At 39.7% G+C, this 18677-nt stretch overlaps 1 protein-coding gene across 1 annotated transcript in view; it reads right to left on the bottom strand.

Moving 5' to 3' along the window:
- The window catches only part of KDM4C (lysine demethylase 4C), a 366544-nt gene that overhangs the window by 60508 nt on the left and 287359 nt on the right, over nt 1-18677 (bottom strand). The window contains exon 18 of the mRNA XM_024558285.3: nt 2751-2936. Within this exon, the coding sequence (XP_024414053.2) occupies nt 2751-2936 (186 nt within the window). The remainder of the gene's footprint in view (nt 1-2750; nt 2937-18677) is intronic.

Below are 18677 nucleotides of genomic sequence, written 5' to 3'. Positions count from 1 at the left end.
GCTAATATATTTCAAATAATTTGTGGCATTAAAGAAAGAGTAGAGTTTGCCTTAAAAATGGTACTTTTTGATGCAAAATGTAAAAAATTGGGAGAAACAAAAAATAAGGGAAACAAAAACCAAGAGTGAGTAAAAATGCAGATCCTGTGGAAGTAACTGTAGCTTTATACTTCATTTCACCTAAATTGTATAAGCACCCTCTATTCTGGAAAAGGGATTAGGCTGCCAAGTTAGCTTGATGTTTATTGTGCTCACTGCTGTGACTCGGCAATTGCTCCTAACTCCCAAAGAACCAAGGTATGGGTGAGAACATGGACAAAGTACAGTTCTGACTCGAGGGAGCACATCCCCTAGCGTTCACAGTTTACACAAAGAGAAATACTTGAGTGAATCTGAACTTCTTTATGCTTGAAAAGGAAAGAACACTGAATGCAATCACAATGCTCTTCACCCGAATTGCTGGAGTCTATCCCTCCGGTTGGCTGTCAAACATTTTGGAGAGGAACTCATACTTGGAGTCTAATGGAGGAATATTGGATAAGTAAAGCTAACGGGAATATATTTTCAAATATCAAATGCTCATAGTGCTTCCCACCAGAAAACTTTGCAAAGGCAATTTAGAAACATTAAAATTTTTCCCTCATAAGAAAAAACTGCCACATGAAATGTTATAAATTATGTGATGTTTTCCTTACCCTTACAAACTACACCAGGCTTAAAGGGAAGAATAGAGAAGCTTCTAAATCACCTCAAAGTCAAATATTTTCTCTTTCATCATCATTTATGAAACACATGAGTAACATAAACCTAACTGAACCACACACATCATACTTAAAAGGAATGGGGTCCTGATTAAACACCCGCATCTCTTCAATAGCAACGTCAATATAATCATTAGTAACCACAGAGCTTAGGAATATTAAAATGGCGATGTGTGATCCCAAGCACAGATGAACACCTCTAGCACCATTCGAGGTTGGAGATTTGGAATTCAACAAGTAGCAGAGTATGGGCTGAAAAGCAATTTACATTCCAGCACCTGCCACTCATTAACTGATTCTTTGTGGGCAAGGACCTGAACCTTCTGTGAATTTAGGTGTCTTATCCTTTAAGCAGGAGTATTACTCATGTGTCCCAGTTCACACAGGATTGTAGCACCAAAGCCAGCAGCAGTAGTAGTCGTAAAAAGAGAAAGCAGTATTACAGCTTTCATTTTCTGAGGCTTACTCTGTGCTATGGACAAAGAACACATGGTGAAATAGGCACGTCATTGTTTGTAGGAGGAAGCTGGAGCTCAGACACACGAACTTGCACAAGGCTGCACATGTGTTACTACTGGCACGATCTAAGTGTGAACACCAAATACTCTGACTCCAGAGGTCATGGCCTCATTCACATCTCAACTAGTGAGGTAATGCTCCTGACTGAACATTGTAAATGACAAAGCACCATAGTGATGCAATGTGTTAATACTATAACATTTTTTTAAATTGCTAAAGTGTATTTCCTGCTGAATACATAATACTACTCTTAGCAAGTGCCCATAAACTCAAGGAACTAAAAAGAAAGCACAAATAAATATGTGACTTTGACCTAGGACAATGGAAAAATGTGGAAAATAGCTTTAAGACAGATGAGGCAGTTAGTGATGTCATTTTGTACATTTTCACATTCACACACAACTGCAGAGTCCCAGCCCACAAACATCAAGTATTTCTCAAGATACCCATGGAAGTTGCTGGAATCATTAAAAAGCTGGGAGACTTGTTGTGTATGGGTCATGGCTCCCCCAAGCCCACACTGACAACTTGGCAAGCTACTCACAGGAGGTTATTAGAGACAGAGGACAAGCATGTTAGGCTGCAAACAGTCTGTGGCCAAGCCTCCCAGGGACAACAAAGGGCAGCAAGTGAGTGAAGCTGAGCATCGATACAATGTTTTAGTTTCCTCACTGGCAGCCAGAAATAATTATCATGAATTGGAAAGCTAACAAAAGCATAACAACCATCTCTACACTGTCATAATATTTCTAAGCAGTTAAAATAGAAGAAAGATTCCATTCACCCAGGACAGGTAAACTGAATTACAGTTAAGTTCACATGCTATTTGGTTGCAAACACTCTTTTCCCAAACATAGGGAACCGCTCTTCTTTTATAGGTCCTGAGTGACACAAGCAAGGCAGAAAAAACTGGTATCTCTACTTCTCTTCAACATTTCTGCTTTTCTGCATTGCTCCCACGCCTCTCAGGGCCTCCACGCTTCCCCTAGTTTATTCCATCTCAAGATGCTGAACAACCACACCCTCTTGCTTCACTGTGTTGCTGTCTTTGCTTCTTCTAGAAGGGATGAAATAAAGCCCAAGGCCATGGTGTACATCTGTGTACATTAAGCACTGCATAATCTCAGGCGGTGCTTGCACATCACTCCCTCCCAGACACAGTCTCCCCATCACCCTGGCTACGTGCAGTGCACAATCTGCAAAACCACACTCAGCAGCCATATACAAATCCAAAACTAGAACAGGCAACATCATTATGCCTGTTCATTCACTCATTCACCTCAAGAAATATTTATTGTGTCTGACATGTGCCAGACACTGATGCGTCCTGTGCAAACACAAGTCAATAACATTGTGTAATCCCTGCCCTCAAGAAACCCACACCTCAAGTCTAGACACGTCAACAATGGGTAACATTATGAGGAAATTCACACACAGTCTTAGAATCAGGGAAGGGAGAGCAGGCCTTACCACATTTGGGATGGCCTTATGTCGAAAACACGTGATGTTCACCACGTATGGCCAATCGTCAGGCTCCATCAGCACTCCAGCAGCATGAGCACATGTGACGTGGAATGAGGCCGGGCAGCGGCCATAGGAACACTGGATGCAGGCTCCAGAGACCTTCTTAACCCGGTGTCTACAGAAGATGCATTTCTGGAGGATTAAAACATAGAAAAGCATCAATTCAAACTCTGTAACAAAACCAATTCCCACACTTCCCAGAATAACAGCTATTACAGATGAAGAAAACTCATTACATCAACAAGTCCTAACCCTCCAGGAGCCCAAGGAGTGAGAGTAGCTGTGGCAAGATAAGCTACATACTTTCAAGAAAACACACTGCTAAGATCACATGTTGAAATACTTCTTTTGTTTAAAAAACCACACCCTTTTGCACATGGTTCTCCAGGCCCAAGGAAAAGGTTCTCCAGAGCTGAGGAAAAGGCCCAAGGGTGCACCCATGAACGCTGAAGCTACTTCTCTTTTACTTCCTGCATAGCGGGCCTTTCTGTACAACAAGAGATAGAATATGGATTTGGAGGACAGGCACATACTTGCCTAAATTAGATGAGGTCTTCAAAAATACCCAAATAGCACACAGATGGACTAAGTTTTCCATTTGCAAGAAAATATAAAAGTGTTAAATGGTGCAATGTGGAAACTAGGGGTTCAAGTGTTTAATAATCCAAATCTGAACTCTTCATGACTGACACAAAAATATGCCTCCCAAAGTGAGAAAATTGAAAATCATCCCAAAGGGCATAATTTTGCTGAGTATCTATAGCTGACTATGCCTGAGGAAGAAAGAATGAAAATAAAAACAGCAATAATGATTACCACAATCTGAAAATTAAATTGCATACAATTAGCACTAAACATCATCAGTACAATTGTTATGGGAGATGGGAAAAATAAAACAGCTTCACTAAATATAAGATTTGTGAACTAATACTTGAGGGTTAGGGGAAAAAATAGTTGTAGAACAACATAGGTTAGGTTCAGAAAGACACAGAATGATCAAAAAGATCAACTTTTTATTCCTAAGGATAAAAAAGGTCTGCAATCTGATCAAATGCTGGTGCACCTGCTCTTCTTTTACAGCTATATTTTCCTCTCCAAGACCCCCCAAGAAAATAATAATTAAAAAAAGGTACTTAACTCAATGCACTTTGGGGCTGTAATATTTTATTACAGGCCTGCAAGAATCAATGTGCACCTAACTTCTAACTCTTCTTTGTCTTCACATCTAATCAGTTGCTTCAGTCTTATAGATTCTGTACCTTAATCTTGCTCTGATCTCTCCCTAACCTGTCTATACCAACTGCCACTGCCTCTGCTTCTGCCCATGGTGTCTTTCCCAGAATAGTAATGGCCTCCTAACTGGCACCTCTGTCTTTTATTTCACTTCCTTTCAATTCATCTTCTCCAGACCTGCCAGAGTGATGTCTTTATAACATAAATACTGTGTCACCACCTGTTTAATGTTCCTCAAAGGCTTCTCCTTATCTCCAAGATGTTCTACAAAAAAAGGAACAGCATGAGATGGAAGAGGAAAGCTTATAAAAGGTCCTTCATGGTCCATCTGAGCAGTATTATCTCTCACTAGTCCCCGTAAGTGTCCTACATCCTGGGCATTTATCTGATCTTCTTATAGAAGAACATCTGAATTTAATGTACAGTTAAGCATTTTTAAGTGTCTCGGGGGAGAGTGGGAAGGATGTGGCTTAGCCAATTAAGTAATTACAGAAAGAGAGAACATACCATAGAACTAAAACAAGACCCCATTATAATCTGAATAAAAGCATTATTGAGTATCTTATCTTGATATCTTGTCAGTATCAGTTTCAATACATTCGTGGTAATTCCTGGTATGTTGGCATCCTTTTGAAAATTCTCATCATCTGAAGTGTGATGACAGATACAATAGCAAAGCTCATATCAGGAGCCCCAGGCATCATCAGACAATCTTTTAAGAGCCTAATCATACTCATAGAGGTCAGCGTTTGAATAACTTCAGATATTAACAGATGTATCAAAGGAGAACTTGTTTCCTATTTTCCTAATTAAATAGGACTTTTTAAGAGTGGGAAAGAGTACTATGACTTAACTAATTAACGAATTAGTAACTCTCAGCCTTCTCCACCATTAACTTCCTCATTAAACAGAGGCACTCCAGAAAGGGTGAAAGGAACAGAAAGAATACACATAAGCCCAGATGATTCAATACCCAGAATCTAGTAAGGGAAGTGCCCTCCTTTCCAAGGCAAACCAGAGGTGGTCATTTTTAAGGATAGAACCAGTGTCCTTAGAAAGTCAACCTAACTATAGACCAGCCATTTTCAACCAGTGTGCCACAAGAACTTTGAAAACATGCAGTACCTGACTGTTTAGTCAGGGGCAATGACCTCTTTTCCCTTAGATGTCAAATAAAAAAATCACAACAGCTAACCCAAAAATAACTGTCAGGTGTGAATGAATCAAAATTATACCTATTTTTTTGTCAGCTTGGTAAAAAATATGATATATCTTTTGGCATGCCACAGAATTTTAGAAATCAGTTTATATATGTCATGAAATGAAAAATATTGACAATTGCTGCTCTATAGGTTATTGTCACTCAATGCTTTGGAAGATGTTCATTCACAAGGTTGAGAAATTTGACTTAAACATCCAGTAGGTTCTGCTGAGACAGAAGACTACACAACACCCAGTGGGGAAGCCATTCTGGATCCAGCAGCACCATCTATGTAGTACAGGAAGTCCTCAGTTGATGTTACTGATCAGTTCTGCAACTAAGCGAAATGATGCATGACACAGATTTTACCATAGGCTAATAGATATAAACAAGACTTAAGTTCTTACAGCATCTCGTCAACATTACAAAGAAACAACTTTGAACGAAATAACATCTTATTGGAGGACCTGCTGTATTTCCACACCCCATTTTCACTTACTTGCTACTAAACCAGTTCTCCATCCTGGCTGAGGCATCTATGGCAAGCTGACACCTACACTTGTCTGGGCTACAGAATTTAATTCAGTAAGGCAAAGAGAAGGACAAATAAGACACTTCTTACAAATGTTACAGTGGAAGTGTGCTGTCAAAGAAGTAAGGACAGAATACTGTATGGACCTAGAATGTTGCAATGCTTTAATGCTAAGGGGCAACATTGGGAAGAAGGCTTTAAGGAAATGTAACTGACTGGACCAAAACAGTTGACTCAGCCCTGGCTACCATCCCTTTAGCCCCAAACTCTAAATAAAGATATAGGAAAAAGACACTTTCTGAATGAATGGTCACTTCTGATAGCTAGTCATGTCTGAGGTAACCCTAGCTGAGGTCTCTGCTATGACTTAGACGTGTATACCTGGCAGAAACTACCAAAGGTAACATCTTTGTAACCTGGAGAAATGAAATGCTCTTTATAGACACATATATCAACCTCAAACTTTTTTTTAAGATTTTATTTATTTATTTTTAGTGAGGGGAACGGACGGAGGAAGAGAGGGAGAAAAACATCAATGTATGCTTGCCTTTCTCACACACTCCCTACTGGAGACCTGGCCTGCAACCCAGGCATGTACCCTGACTGGGAATTGAACCAGTGACCCTTTGGTTCATAGGTCGGTGCTCAATCCACTGAGCCACACCATCCAGGACTCAAACTTTATTTTTAATTAAAGATCTCTTAGCATGTCCTACTATTAAAGGAGATTCTTTTAAGACCACTAATTTAATAACCCCAAATAAATGAATTAATGAAGAGGCCTATTAGGCAATTTATACAAATACGGTTGCTTTTCAGAATCTTGTGATAGTTATGTTTTTTTTAGCATTTTAATATATATTATGTCATAACTATTTTCTCATTCTAAATAAGTATTTGTGTTGGTACTAAAAAAAAGATATAGGAAAAAGAAAGAAGCCATAATAGCACTAACAAAAAAGGATGTGACTAACTCCAAGAAGCAGATCCCCAGCAAAAAACTATCAGTAGGCATCTCAGGGACAATTCTGGCATGACCACTGCCAAGAGTGAAAGCAAATACCTAAACGACAAACTACCTGGTTGAGCCACACACACCACCCCCACACACACAGCCCCCCATCCCCAATATCAGCAGCACATCGGATAATCTGATTTGACCTGAATACAAGTCCGGTGTCCAACACATCATTCAACAAGACAAGTGGGTTCTCACTGGGCTGAGGAAAGAACAAGCACACCCAAGATGGGTAACTAAAGTACCAACAGATGCTTTAAAAATCACAAACATTTGAGGAAAACCAATGCCATGAAAGGAATGTACCATCATTAACAAACAGAAGAATATCTGAGTTAAGGAGTCAGGTAAGTGGAAAAAGAAGATGAGTTTAACAGAGGCACAGTATAGATTATGAGCGAGATTCTAAAATATGTCCCATCAATTAAAAAAACCAGTAACAACTATATAACCACCTCTAAGAATTCACAAATATTATTATTAAAAAATCAAGATGTGCTGAATATTAGAATGGATCTCACTGAAGATCAGATTAGAAACTGGAAGATGGAGCCTAGAGATTGTATAGAACATAAAAGAAAATATCAAAAAGAAGAAAAATGGAATACAAGTGTTAAACAGTATGCAGAAGCAATCCAGATGTTCTCTTATCTTTCTAAAAGCTGTTCTAGAGGAACAGAAAGAGAAAATAACAGAAAGTTTTCAGACCTGAAAAAGGCCTAACATGTAAGATTAATTTTTTTAAAATCACCTAAAAATATCCTAGACACATCCTAGGCCTCCAAAGAAAAAGAAAAAAATCCCAAAATCTTCCAGAGAAGAGAAAAATCAGATTATCATCAGATTTCTAACCTGCAACTGTGAATGCTAAAAGACATTGAAACAATGTCTTTCAACTTCTATAGGAAAATTATATTTGGTCTATATCCAGCCTAATTATCACTCAAATGTGAAGGCAAACATTAAGATTTTTAAATTTTTTTCAGCATTCAAGGATCAGAAATATGCATCTAGATGTGAAAAAGCAACCAAAATGCTAAGTATATGGATAAATCTAAATGAATATCAACTTTATAAGCAATAATGGTAATGTCTTTTGGATTTTAAATATGGATAGAATTTAAATAGATGATAATAATAGCATATAAGGAAGAAGTAGTAAAAATTAAGTTTTAAATGTTCAAGCATTCTTGAATTGTCTGGAAAAAGGGTGAAAATACTAATTAATCATGGGAAAACAAAAACAGAATAAGGAAAAATAAATTCAAACAAAGACATAAAAATAAATAAACAGAAACAGAACAAATGCAAGCAAAAAGAAAGCACACTGTAAATTAGTAGAACTAAGACCAAATATATCACCAGGGTTAGCAAACTTTTTCTTAAAGTACCAGATAATAAATACATATTTTATGCTTATGTGCCATACAATCCCAGTTGCAACTACTCAGTTCTGCCATGGTCATGTAAAAGAAGCCAGATAATCCACAAATGATGGGTATAGCTATGTTCCAATAAAACCTTATTTATAACGAACAGAGGCTTTAGTTTATTGGCCCCTGCTATAGGCCAGGGGCACATATTTAAAGTTAGTAAGCTGTGAAATGATAAAATGAGTATTTAATAAAGATCATTCTAGCAGCAAGGCACATAAAGGATAGTCTGGTAGGAAAAGAAACTCCAAGGAAGTGTGGACGGAAAAGGGGCCCCACATTAAACATGACAAGCTCAAGGGCAGCCTGCATGGTGGTCTTACAAACTCAGAGACCAAAAGTAACCACATAGGATGGTCTGAAATTAAAACCTCCCAACTGAAGGTGAGTCATGGTGGGTAGTCGTGTCCTAGGCTGCTATCTTCCTTGAAAAAGGTCAATCTTTCCCTTAAGTGAGCCTGTCTACTATCCGTTTGCATCTACGATAATATGCCTTTGGAACGTCAGAGTACCCCTTTTTTCCAGACCCCTCAGAGCACCATCTCCCACCATAACTTGTTGCCTCAATACCATCTCTATGTGCTGTAAAAATTAAGTGGTAATTATCCTACACCCACCCATGTAAAATAGTATTTGTCTCTTCATTTTACTTTTTATCCAGTCTCAGAGACTTCCCCACTTTGCTTTCTCCCACCTCCTTTGATTGTAACCTATGTAAAATAAACTGCAAAACTGCCATTCCCCAGGGCACTTTCTCAATCCATTGAGATTTTGCTTCCCAGCAGTTGTCGTCAGTTTTGCTCAAATAAACTCATTAACATTCGCTATAGATTTGGATGTTTCTTATGCTGACAGATGCGATGGAAATGCGGAGACAAAGAATGGTGAGTAAAGGATGGCTAGGAAAGTGGCTATTAGGAGGAAGGTAAATTTTGAGTATTTTTTTACTCGTTACTCATTCTGCATCTTCCTCTAAATAGAACTACTCTATTTAGCTCAAGGTCAGGCTCGGACAGTCTGTCTTCTGTGGGAAAGAACTTCTTAGCAGCTGCCTAAGTCTAAAAATGGATGAGTGTAGAGGTTGATACCAATTTCTAGAAGGATGGGGATAGAAGAGAGTTGGTGAACAGTTAAGATTACGGGGCGTTTAAAAGTAGGGAAGGTTGTGAAAGACAGGGCCATTCTTCCTAGTTTACTGAGGTGACAGTGAAAAGGGATGGGGAACCAATTTCTAGATGGCAATTATTAAGGAGGTTTGAGAAATCAAATGAGGCAGCCCAGAGAACTATCATTCTGGGTGCTTTAGCACAAAGTCCAGGAGGGCTCGGCGTCCAGGGAGACCAACACAGCATACCAGGCAAATGCTGGCACAATGACACTAAGAGTAACTTTAAAGAATCATTCACCTTTATGGTTTCCTGGAAAGCATGCCTGAGACATAACGGCTGCTCAGTCAATGTCTGCTGAATTAAACTGAATCCAATCAAGACATTTTGTCAAGTTATGGGCCTCTCATCTGTATCCTCAACCGTGAAAAAAGACCCCTCATTATACAGTATGCCACAAGGACATTAGAGCACTTTGGAATGACTGGGGGGCCTTCTTAAAACAGAATGCTGGCCCCACACCCAGAGTTTCTGTATGGGGGTGGGGGGTCATTGAATTTGCATTTTTAACAAGTTCCCAGTTATGCTGATGATGCTGATCCAAGGGCTACACTTTGAGAACTACTGGGTTGGAGAGTTTAAGGGTGTCCATTATTCTGAGAGCCACTATACTACAAGGGAATTCAGGAAGTACAGTGTTTCTCATCTGTTCGCGTCAAGGAATGAGAGAATCCTCAGGCGCGTATGATTTATAGAGCACTGTACTTCCTTGGAGGACTGGATTTCCATACTCATTCCCGTAGCATAGGCCATTAAGGCTCCTAATGGATTGAGGAATTAATGAAGTATCTGGCAATGAGGCTTTGTATATCATTAGATTCCTTGAGCACACAGCTTGGCAAAGGGCATCAAGAAATGATGAGCTGTGAAGGAGTTGGAGGTTCAAAGCACATCCCCTTCCCTTTTTTTCTTTTAACATCATTTGTGGTATAATTTTACTGTTGTTTTGCCAATTTTATGATTCTTTTTTCTTCCATAAATAGGCAGGGAATTCCAAAACAGGCACAAATGCTTTTTATTTTAATTAGTGCTTCCTTATCAGACAAATAAACTAATGATAATGATATATTAGCGAACTCCTTTTTCCTTTTGCTCTCCAGACACTTGTTCCCCCAAGCACTACACAGCGGGCTAACATTCCCAACTCACACAGGGAACAATGTTGGACAAGTCAGAGGATTGAGGCTGAAAGTTTCATTTTGCTCCAAGTCTTTAATACAGGTTTTAAAGCAGAATCTTTTTTTTAACTCAGAAAATTTATTTTTCTGCACATCGGTATTTATTCAGTCAATCACTCATGTGCCAATATTGGTCAGTGCTGAGGGGACACTGGTATGATACTATGTGAGTTCTACAGCAAGGAGCTTCCAGTACAGGGGGAAACAGACATGCAAAGAACTTTACCAAAGGAAAGCAGAATGCAACAGCTGGCTCAGAAGCAGATAAAGAAGACTGATAACAAGAAAAATCAGTTTATCCAGCAAGCTAAAGAGAAGCAGTAGAGAGACTGAAAGGAGAACATTGAAAACCCACATCCAAAGTATACAGACCCTGCAGGGTTTGGCCTGCTTTTGTGAGAGGCAGCAATTAATATGTAGTCCCACACCACTTTAGCCACACAGAATTGTTCTGATCTCAACCATCCAATTAGGAGACGCCATGAAATGATACCAGTAAAGCTCAATTCTGAATAAGTATGCCTCAGCTCATAATATGATAAGCCCTCTGTCTCTCCACATATCCCCCAAGAAAAGTTATTTCTATACTTCAAGTTCAAAGCATTAAAATAAATGGCTCATGATGTTGTATGATAAATTAAATCCTTATTTATGATATTTATCAGAAGCCATTTATCTCATTGCTTTTGTTTGGTAAGGTTCACCCTGCAAAAGGTGAGAAGCTAAGAAAAAGTCAAGTAGCAGGTTGAAAGGGCGGAGGAATGAGCTCAGCTAGGTTAAGAGGTAGAGCTAGAGAAATGGGCAGAGATGGCAGGAGTAGGAGAGAAGGCTACACTTACTCAAAACGAGGCTAGAGAGTCATTAACAGCCCTGAGACCTGCTAAATAAGAATCACAAAACAATTCTAGCACTGAAAAGGCTACATAGCACTTCAGATGGAAACTGACAAATTTACAAATGACTCTTGAAATATACCATGTCAACAGCCCGATCACACTTCCTCTCATACAGGATGAACAGAGACACCATAGGGAAGATCACAAAAGAGGACTCTTTCCAGGAAAATCTCTTAGTCCCAGCACTAGGACACTGACTGCACATAGTAGGTGCTCAGTAAATAGCCATTGACTACAGAAATGCTTGTTTCGTTATGTGTTAATTCATTCTTTAGCCATTTTAATACTAATTAAATATTTTATATATAAAAACATTATACAAAATGTTAAAGGAGAAACAAAAATAAACACACAATCCATGTATTCAAGGAGCTTAATCTGGCATACAAAAATAGCTGTAACAAAGGCACTGCAGTGCTAATTATGATAAGCTAGATAGAGCACTACTGGATTTGGAAGGACAGAGGGTTGGACTAGCTGAACAAAGGTAAGGCCAGCATGTGCGCCTGAGTTAGTTTCCTACCTCGACCCCAGCACTTCTACCATTCTACTGAGAACATCTGGAAGAGAATAAACTTCAGGACAGCCACTTAAGGTACATGAAATGCAGAACAAGGAAGTAGATATGATTATATTTGAATGGCTTGGGTCACATGGCAGGAAAGCTCTGGGAGGTTACCTGTGCACCCTCAGAACTGAGGGCCACAAGCCACCAAGTCCAGGTACTGCTGGGTCAGATCCATCAGTCTGGCTACTGAGAACCTGTAATAAAGTGAAATGGGGTTTCTCCAAAGTCAAAAGTTTCCTCTAATTAATTACTTCTAGTTCAGAGGCTACACGGAACACTCCTGTACCAAGTCAGACACTGCCGTGGAGAGTGCTGGGGACATGCTGCACACTGGCTGAGCCTTCAGCGGCAAGGACATAGGGTCCGCCACATGGCTTGGAAAGGCTACCCAGCACGGCTTTGGAGAACTAGGGAGGTCACCAACAGCAGGCTGATCCTGAGCTCATCCTGAAGAACTAGCAGGTTCTAGCCAATGCACGTGCAGTAGAATGAGGAAAGGGGAAGGACATTCTAGATGAATGTAACAAAGCTCACAGGTGGAAAACCATAGGCAAAAATGAGTTAAGAAATGTGAGCATAGATAAGGGATGACAGGCTAGAAAGGCAATATCTCAGAAGATCTTGGACAGTAGTACCCTGACACAAATCTCACTTTCATTTGCCAAGGTGAAAGGACAATGATGGATTAGCAGCGGTAGATAATTTTTCGATGGAAAACAGGACTACTATTAAATTAAAAGAGGACTTTCATTAAATTTTTCTGAGTGGATTAGGTTTAAACCTCATGCAACCAAGCAACTCTGTGGAGTAGCCCACACAGAAAATCAGAATGACCTTTGGCTAAGAATGCCTGTTGAGTCAGGCACCTCTTTGCTTGACCATCTTTAACTCCCTTGGCGTTAGACAAATTCTACTCATCTTGCAATCTAAGGTACCTATCTGGTGAGTACCCTGACCAAATAACCCTGTTCCTTAGGACGTGGACAGTTTCACAGTAGTTAGAAGCATGGACTGGGAAGTCAGATCCCAGTCTGAATTCTAGTTCAGCACAGGCCCAAGGGCAAGTCACAGGAATGGCAAAAATAACATGGCGGGAACAAACACAAGTGAAGGAGCAAGGAAGGTGTGGGGGAAAACAGGCTAGCCCCAGAAAGCTTCCTGCCTTTCTTTCCTAAACCCTACCCCACCTCACCCCACATCCCCAGAGCTACCCATCTGCACTTCTTACCTGGAATGTCAGAAAACCCAGACATAAAATAGAATAGCATTTGTAAATAAAGTATTAAAGGCAACATCACAACCTCATGTTAAAGAGGCATTTCACTAATAGCAGTATTTGCTTGAATCACAGAACAGGCAATGTTATCGATGCTGAGAAAAATTAATCACTTACACATCTCTAAATTTAAGCAGGTTTGGGTTCCATCATTTATTTCAACTTTATTTCAAATTTAAAGGGTGAAGGGGGTACACAATTATGCCACATAGCAAGCTTTAGAACAAATATCTTGAGCACTTATTGTCACTAAACATCTTTCAGCTGATGGGCAGGGAGAGCAAGTCTAAACCACAAAGTAAATATTCCCTAAGCACTTTTGCATTTGCGTTTTTATTTCTTAGTATTAAAGAGCACCTGTTTCCTAGAAGAAATTTCATTATTTGAAATTACTGTTTATAAGAGATCAAACAAAAATTCTTACTCTCCCTGAATAAAGCATTTAAATAGAACTCAGAACTACTGAATTATTTACTTTAAAAAAAGACACTCTGTCCTTTTTGGTACAACTAGGCCCTGCTAAATTCACGGACGTGCGTGCTCTTTCCCTATAAAAACTACTTAGATTTGTGAAGTTACTTATAACTTAGAAGGATTTCTAAACTCTAGTTTTTACTTCTGTTCAACATGAAGGCATAGGTAAGCACAGCTTGCCTCCTTGCACAACCACAGCAAAAATTACAACTAAACTACAAAACAACTGTCGCCCAGAATTATCAAAAACTGAGCTGTATGGAAGTCTGACAACCAAGGAATTAAAAAAGTCACATTCATCTAGATGGTTAGGAGGCGCAGAGAAGCAGAGAGGCAGAGACGCTGAATGGGTGGTACCCAAACCCATGTGTAGTGGGTAAAACTCAGGAGGGATCCTTCATTCCTCACAGCCCCACAACAGACCACCCAGCCCAGGGTTCTAGTGCCAGGAAATAAGTCCCCATAACTTCTGGCTGTAAAAACCAGTGGCAGTTGGGGCAGTGTAAGAAACTGCAGGATTCTCAGCCATCTCCTCTCAAAGGGCCCAAAGTGGACTTAGGACGTATGTAGACTCACTCCCTCTGGGCTCCAGCACTGGAGGAGCAGCAGGGCACCACTGGCACACAGGGAAATGCAGAAGTACCTAGCATCAGGGCAAATGCTGGGGACAACTTCCCACTGGACAAAACTCAGGGGCCAGGCAGTGGCCATTGTCCCTTTTCTGGGTTCTGCTCCACACAGAGCCACAGAGTAGAGATGCCATATCTGAGACTCCATCAACCTTGTTCATATGGATGGCCCTGCCCTGGCAATTACCTAAGGCTCTGTCCCATCCAACTAACGGGTGTGCTTTTCTACAACAGACCATGCTATTAAGACAGGGAGTCGAAGCAGTTCAACCTAATACATAGAAATAATCACAAGGAGGCTTCCAAAATGAGGACACAAAGAAATATGGCCCACATTAAAGAATAGAACAAAACTCCAGAAAAAGAACTAAACCAAATGGAAATAAGCAATCTTTCAGATGCAGAGATCAAAAGACTGGTTATCAGAATGCTCTAGGAACTCATTGGGTACTTATCTGCATAAAAAAGACCCACGCAGAAATTAAGGTTACACTAAATGAAATAAAGAAAAAATGACAGGGAATCAACAGTGCAGCGGATGGAGCCAAGAATCAAATCAATAATTTGGAGCATAAGGAAGAAAAACAACATTCAATCAGAACAGAGAGAAGAAAAAATAATTAAAAAAACAAAAACAAGGATAGGTAAAGCAGCCTCTGGGACAACTTCAAACGTACCAACATTCAAATCATAGGGGTACCAGAAGAAGAAGAGGAAGAACAAGAAATTGAAAACTTATTTGAAAAAATAATGGGAAAAAAAACCCTTCCCTAATTTGGTGAAAGTAATAGACATGTAAGTCCAGAAAATACAGAGTCCCAAACAAGATGGACACAAAAGAGGACCACAGCAAGACACATCATAATTAAAATGCCAAAGGTTAAAGATAAAAAGAGAATCTTAAAAGCAGCAAGAGAAAAGCAGTTAGTTACCTACAGGGGAATTCCCATAAGACTGTCAGCTGATTTCTCAAAAGAAGCTTTGTAGGCTAAAGGTACTGGTAAGAAATATTCAAAGTCATGAAAAGCAGGGACCTAAGGCCAAGACTGCTGTACCCAGCAAAGCTGTCATTTAGAATCAAAGGGCAGATAAAATGCTTCACAGACAAGGTAAAGCTAAAGGAGTTCATCATCACCAATTCATTATTATATGAAATGTTAAAGGGACTTCTTTAAGAAAAAGATCAAAACTGTGAACATTAAATGGCAATGAACTCACAACTATCAACAATTGAATCTAAAAAACAAACTGAGCAAACAAGCAGAACAGAAACAGAATCATACATATGGAGATCATTTGGAGGGTTATCAGTTGGTAGGAAGAAGAGGGAGAATGGAGGAAAAGGTGCAGGGATTAAGAAGTACAAATTGGTAGGTACAGAATAGCTGGGGGATGTTAAGAACAGTACAGGAAATGGAGTAGACAAAGAACTTATACGCACAACCCATGGACATGAACTAAGAGGGGTATTGCCAGAGAGAATGGGAGCGCCAGGTGGAAGGGGGATAGGGGAAAAAATTGGGACTACTATAACAGCATCATCAATAAAATATTTTTAAAAACTCTATTTTTAGATCTCTCTAAAATTAATTAATGTAAAAATGGTAATATTTTAATCATTTAATTCTCGGTGTTAAATTTTAAAAGAAATACAATTTTCCTCTTTGACAAAATTCAGGAAGGCTGGCTTATAAGCTTTCTACTGTTCCAAGGACAGGCAAAAAAATCTTTATTTATTATAAATATCACATATGATTTGCTATTAACATTATCAAGTCATGTATTAGGACACATTTCTATTTATTTCTGGCATCAAGCCTGAAGGCCTAAAGCATCGAGCCTGAAGACCAAAAACACAAAATAAATCAAAGATAAAGACTAATCATCCTTAGTAACATTTATTTTGATACAATGCAAACATCCAACCCCATGAAAGCTGCAGTGTTGTTTTGTTCAAAGTTTTTGAGAGGTGTGTATGGTTTCTCAAATCCCTGTTTTCAGTGTCTTTATTGGTGAGGTTGGAGACTGAACAGTATTTATTGGTGAGTTTGGGGACTAAACAGTAAGTGCGCCTCCCGTTTGCTAATCTGCAAGGAAGGAACTGAATCCCCCAAGTCAGATTTTAACCACCTCCTCTTATCCAACTTTCCACAAGTATTTTTAATGGTTTAAATGAACATTTCCATACATTCCTGCTGCATTTACTTATCTTGGTGAATGGTACTTACTTGAATGGTTAGTAAAAGGAAAAATAAAGAGACCTCACAATTTTTCTTTGATAAGTGCACAAGCTGCTATGCTGGGGTGTGCTTTCTGATCTGAACACCAGACGTGTCCCAAGGCCTCTGAATACACCTGAAGCTTATTAGCAACTGTCACCCATGAATTGGTCTGTCTGTGGCTTGCCCCAACCTCTTTGTCTCTTGCCTTTCAATTATGCCAGCATCAGAGCACACTGAGAAAATTAAATGCTTAAATTAAAATACCCTGGCATCATGTTTCCAAATAAAACTGAGGAAGCAGTGATGAAAAACTATGAAGTAGGGGTTCCCAAGCCCCAGTTCCTCTCAGGAACTGGCCTCACATCAAGAGGTGAGCTTAAATGTAATGTGCTTGAATCATCCCAAAACCATCCCCCAATCCCCTAACCCTCCTATCCCAGTCCACGGAAGATTGTCTTCCAAGAAACCAGTCCCTGGTGACGAAAAGGTTGGAGACTGCTGCTATACGAGCAGGTGTGTCCCAGGGGACCTTGCAGAGGAAGAACCTCTCTGGTAGAGATAACTGTGGGCCTGAGAACAGCCGGCTCAGGGTATGGTCCTCTGTGTGAACACAGACTGTCCAGTCCAGAGCCCCTAACCACCGCCTTGCTCGGTTCAGGTGTCTGAGATAGTTGCTTCAGGAGAAAAACCGCTGAACAGTTGAGTTTGGGGATTTGTCTTCTAGACAACACAAATATGTGATTTACAATTTCGAGTGGTAGGGTCACTTAGAAATTCTTTTTATCTTTCCCAATTTAGGAGTGGACAAAGGTGGTAAAACAGGCTCTGGTCAAAGGTTTGGGACTGAATTCTAATGCTGTCCCCAATGTGGCCTCACACTTCTTTTACGAATCAGGCCATTGCTTCTGGATTATTAAGGCAGACTTCCTTTGAGGGCTGGTAAGTGGTTAATATTGTTTCAGTGATCTATTTGTGGGTAATTTCTCTAAGCTTAGTTGCCACACTGGTCAAGTAAAGATGAAAACAGCAACTCCCCTTCATTAAGCTGTTCTCAGGGTTAAAAGGAATGACCTATATAAAAGGTTTTACACACTAACTGAGACACAGCAAAAGCTAACCTAAGTTACCCTCTATGTCCCCAAACCTTATCACTTCAACCCCAGTCCAATTCCTCACATTCTACAGACAACTGAATCTCTTCCTCCATGCAGATAATAGGGACCATTGGATGTGATATTTCTCAACCGCCCTGGCCCTCCTCCCTTTCACATTCAGAGCCACAGGCAGTTTCAAAATATTTATGCTCATAAATATTACTCAGAAATTATATAATTATGGATTTGCCACACGCACTGATAGAAAAGAAAGTTGCCATATCACAACTTTTAAAAATATATTTTTTAAAGATTTTATTTATTTTATTTTCAGACACAGGGGAAAAGTGGTAGAAAGAAAGGGCTAGAAACATCAATGTGTGATTGCCTCCCACATGCCCCCTACTGGGACATGGCCCACAGCCCAGGCAAGTGCCCTAGACTGGGAATCTAATCAGCGACCCTGTGGTTTGTAGGCCAGCACTCAATCCACTGAGCTACTCTAGTCAGGGCCACAAATTTTAAAAATAGTAAGTGCATTTCAATATTATTGTTTCCTTTGTAACCCTGTGTATTTTATTTTAAATATTTAAGATCTTTTTTTTTTTCTGAAAAGAGATCCATAGTCTATACCAGGGGTGTCAAACTTGTATTCACCAGGGGCCACATCAGCCTCACGGTTGCCTTCAAAGGACCAAATGTAATTTCAACTCCTTAACAGTTAAGGAGTATTTACATTTATACCGTCCTAAAATTATTTGGCCCTTTGATGGCAACCATGAGGCTGATGTGGCCACCGGTGAAAATGAGTTTCACACCCCTGGTCTATACCAAAAACTGCCAAAGGAGTCCACAAATCAAAAGAGTTAAGAACTCCAACCCAGATTAAAAATGCCTGCAATCACTATGAACACAGAGATTACAACTATGCACATGTGTGAAGAGAGACTTCA

Source organism: Desmodus rotundus, chromosome 1 (assembly GCF_022682495.2).
Source record: "Desmodus rotundus isolate HL8 chromosome 1, HLdesRot8A.1, whole genome shotgun sequence".
Classification (NCBI taxonomy): domain Eukaryota; kingdom Metazoa; phylum Chordata; class Mammalia; order Chiroptera; family Phyllostomidae; genus Desmodus; species Desmodus rotundus.
This window is presented reverse-complemented; position numbering and strand designations above follow the sequence as displayed.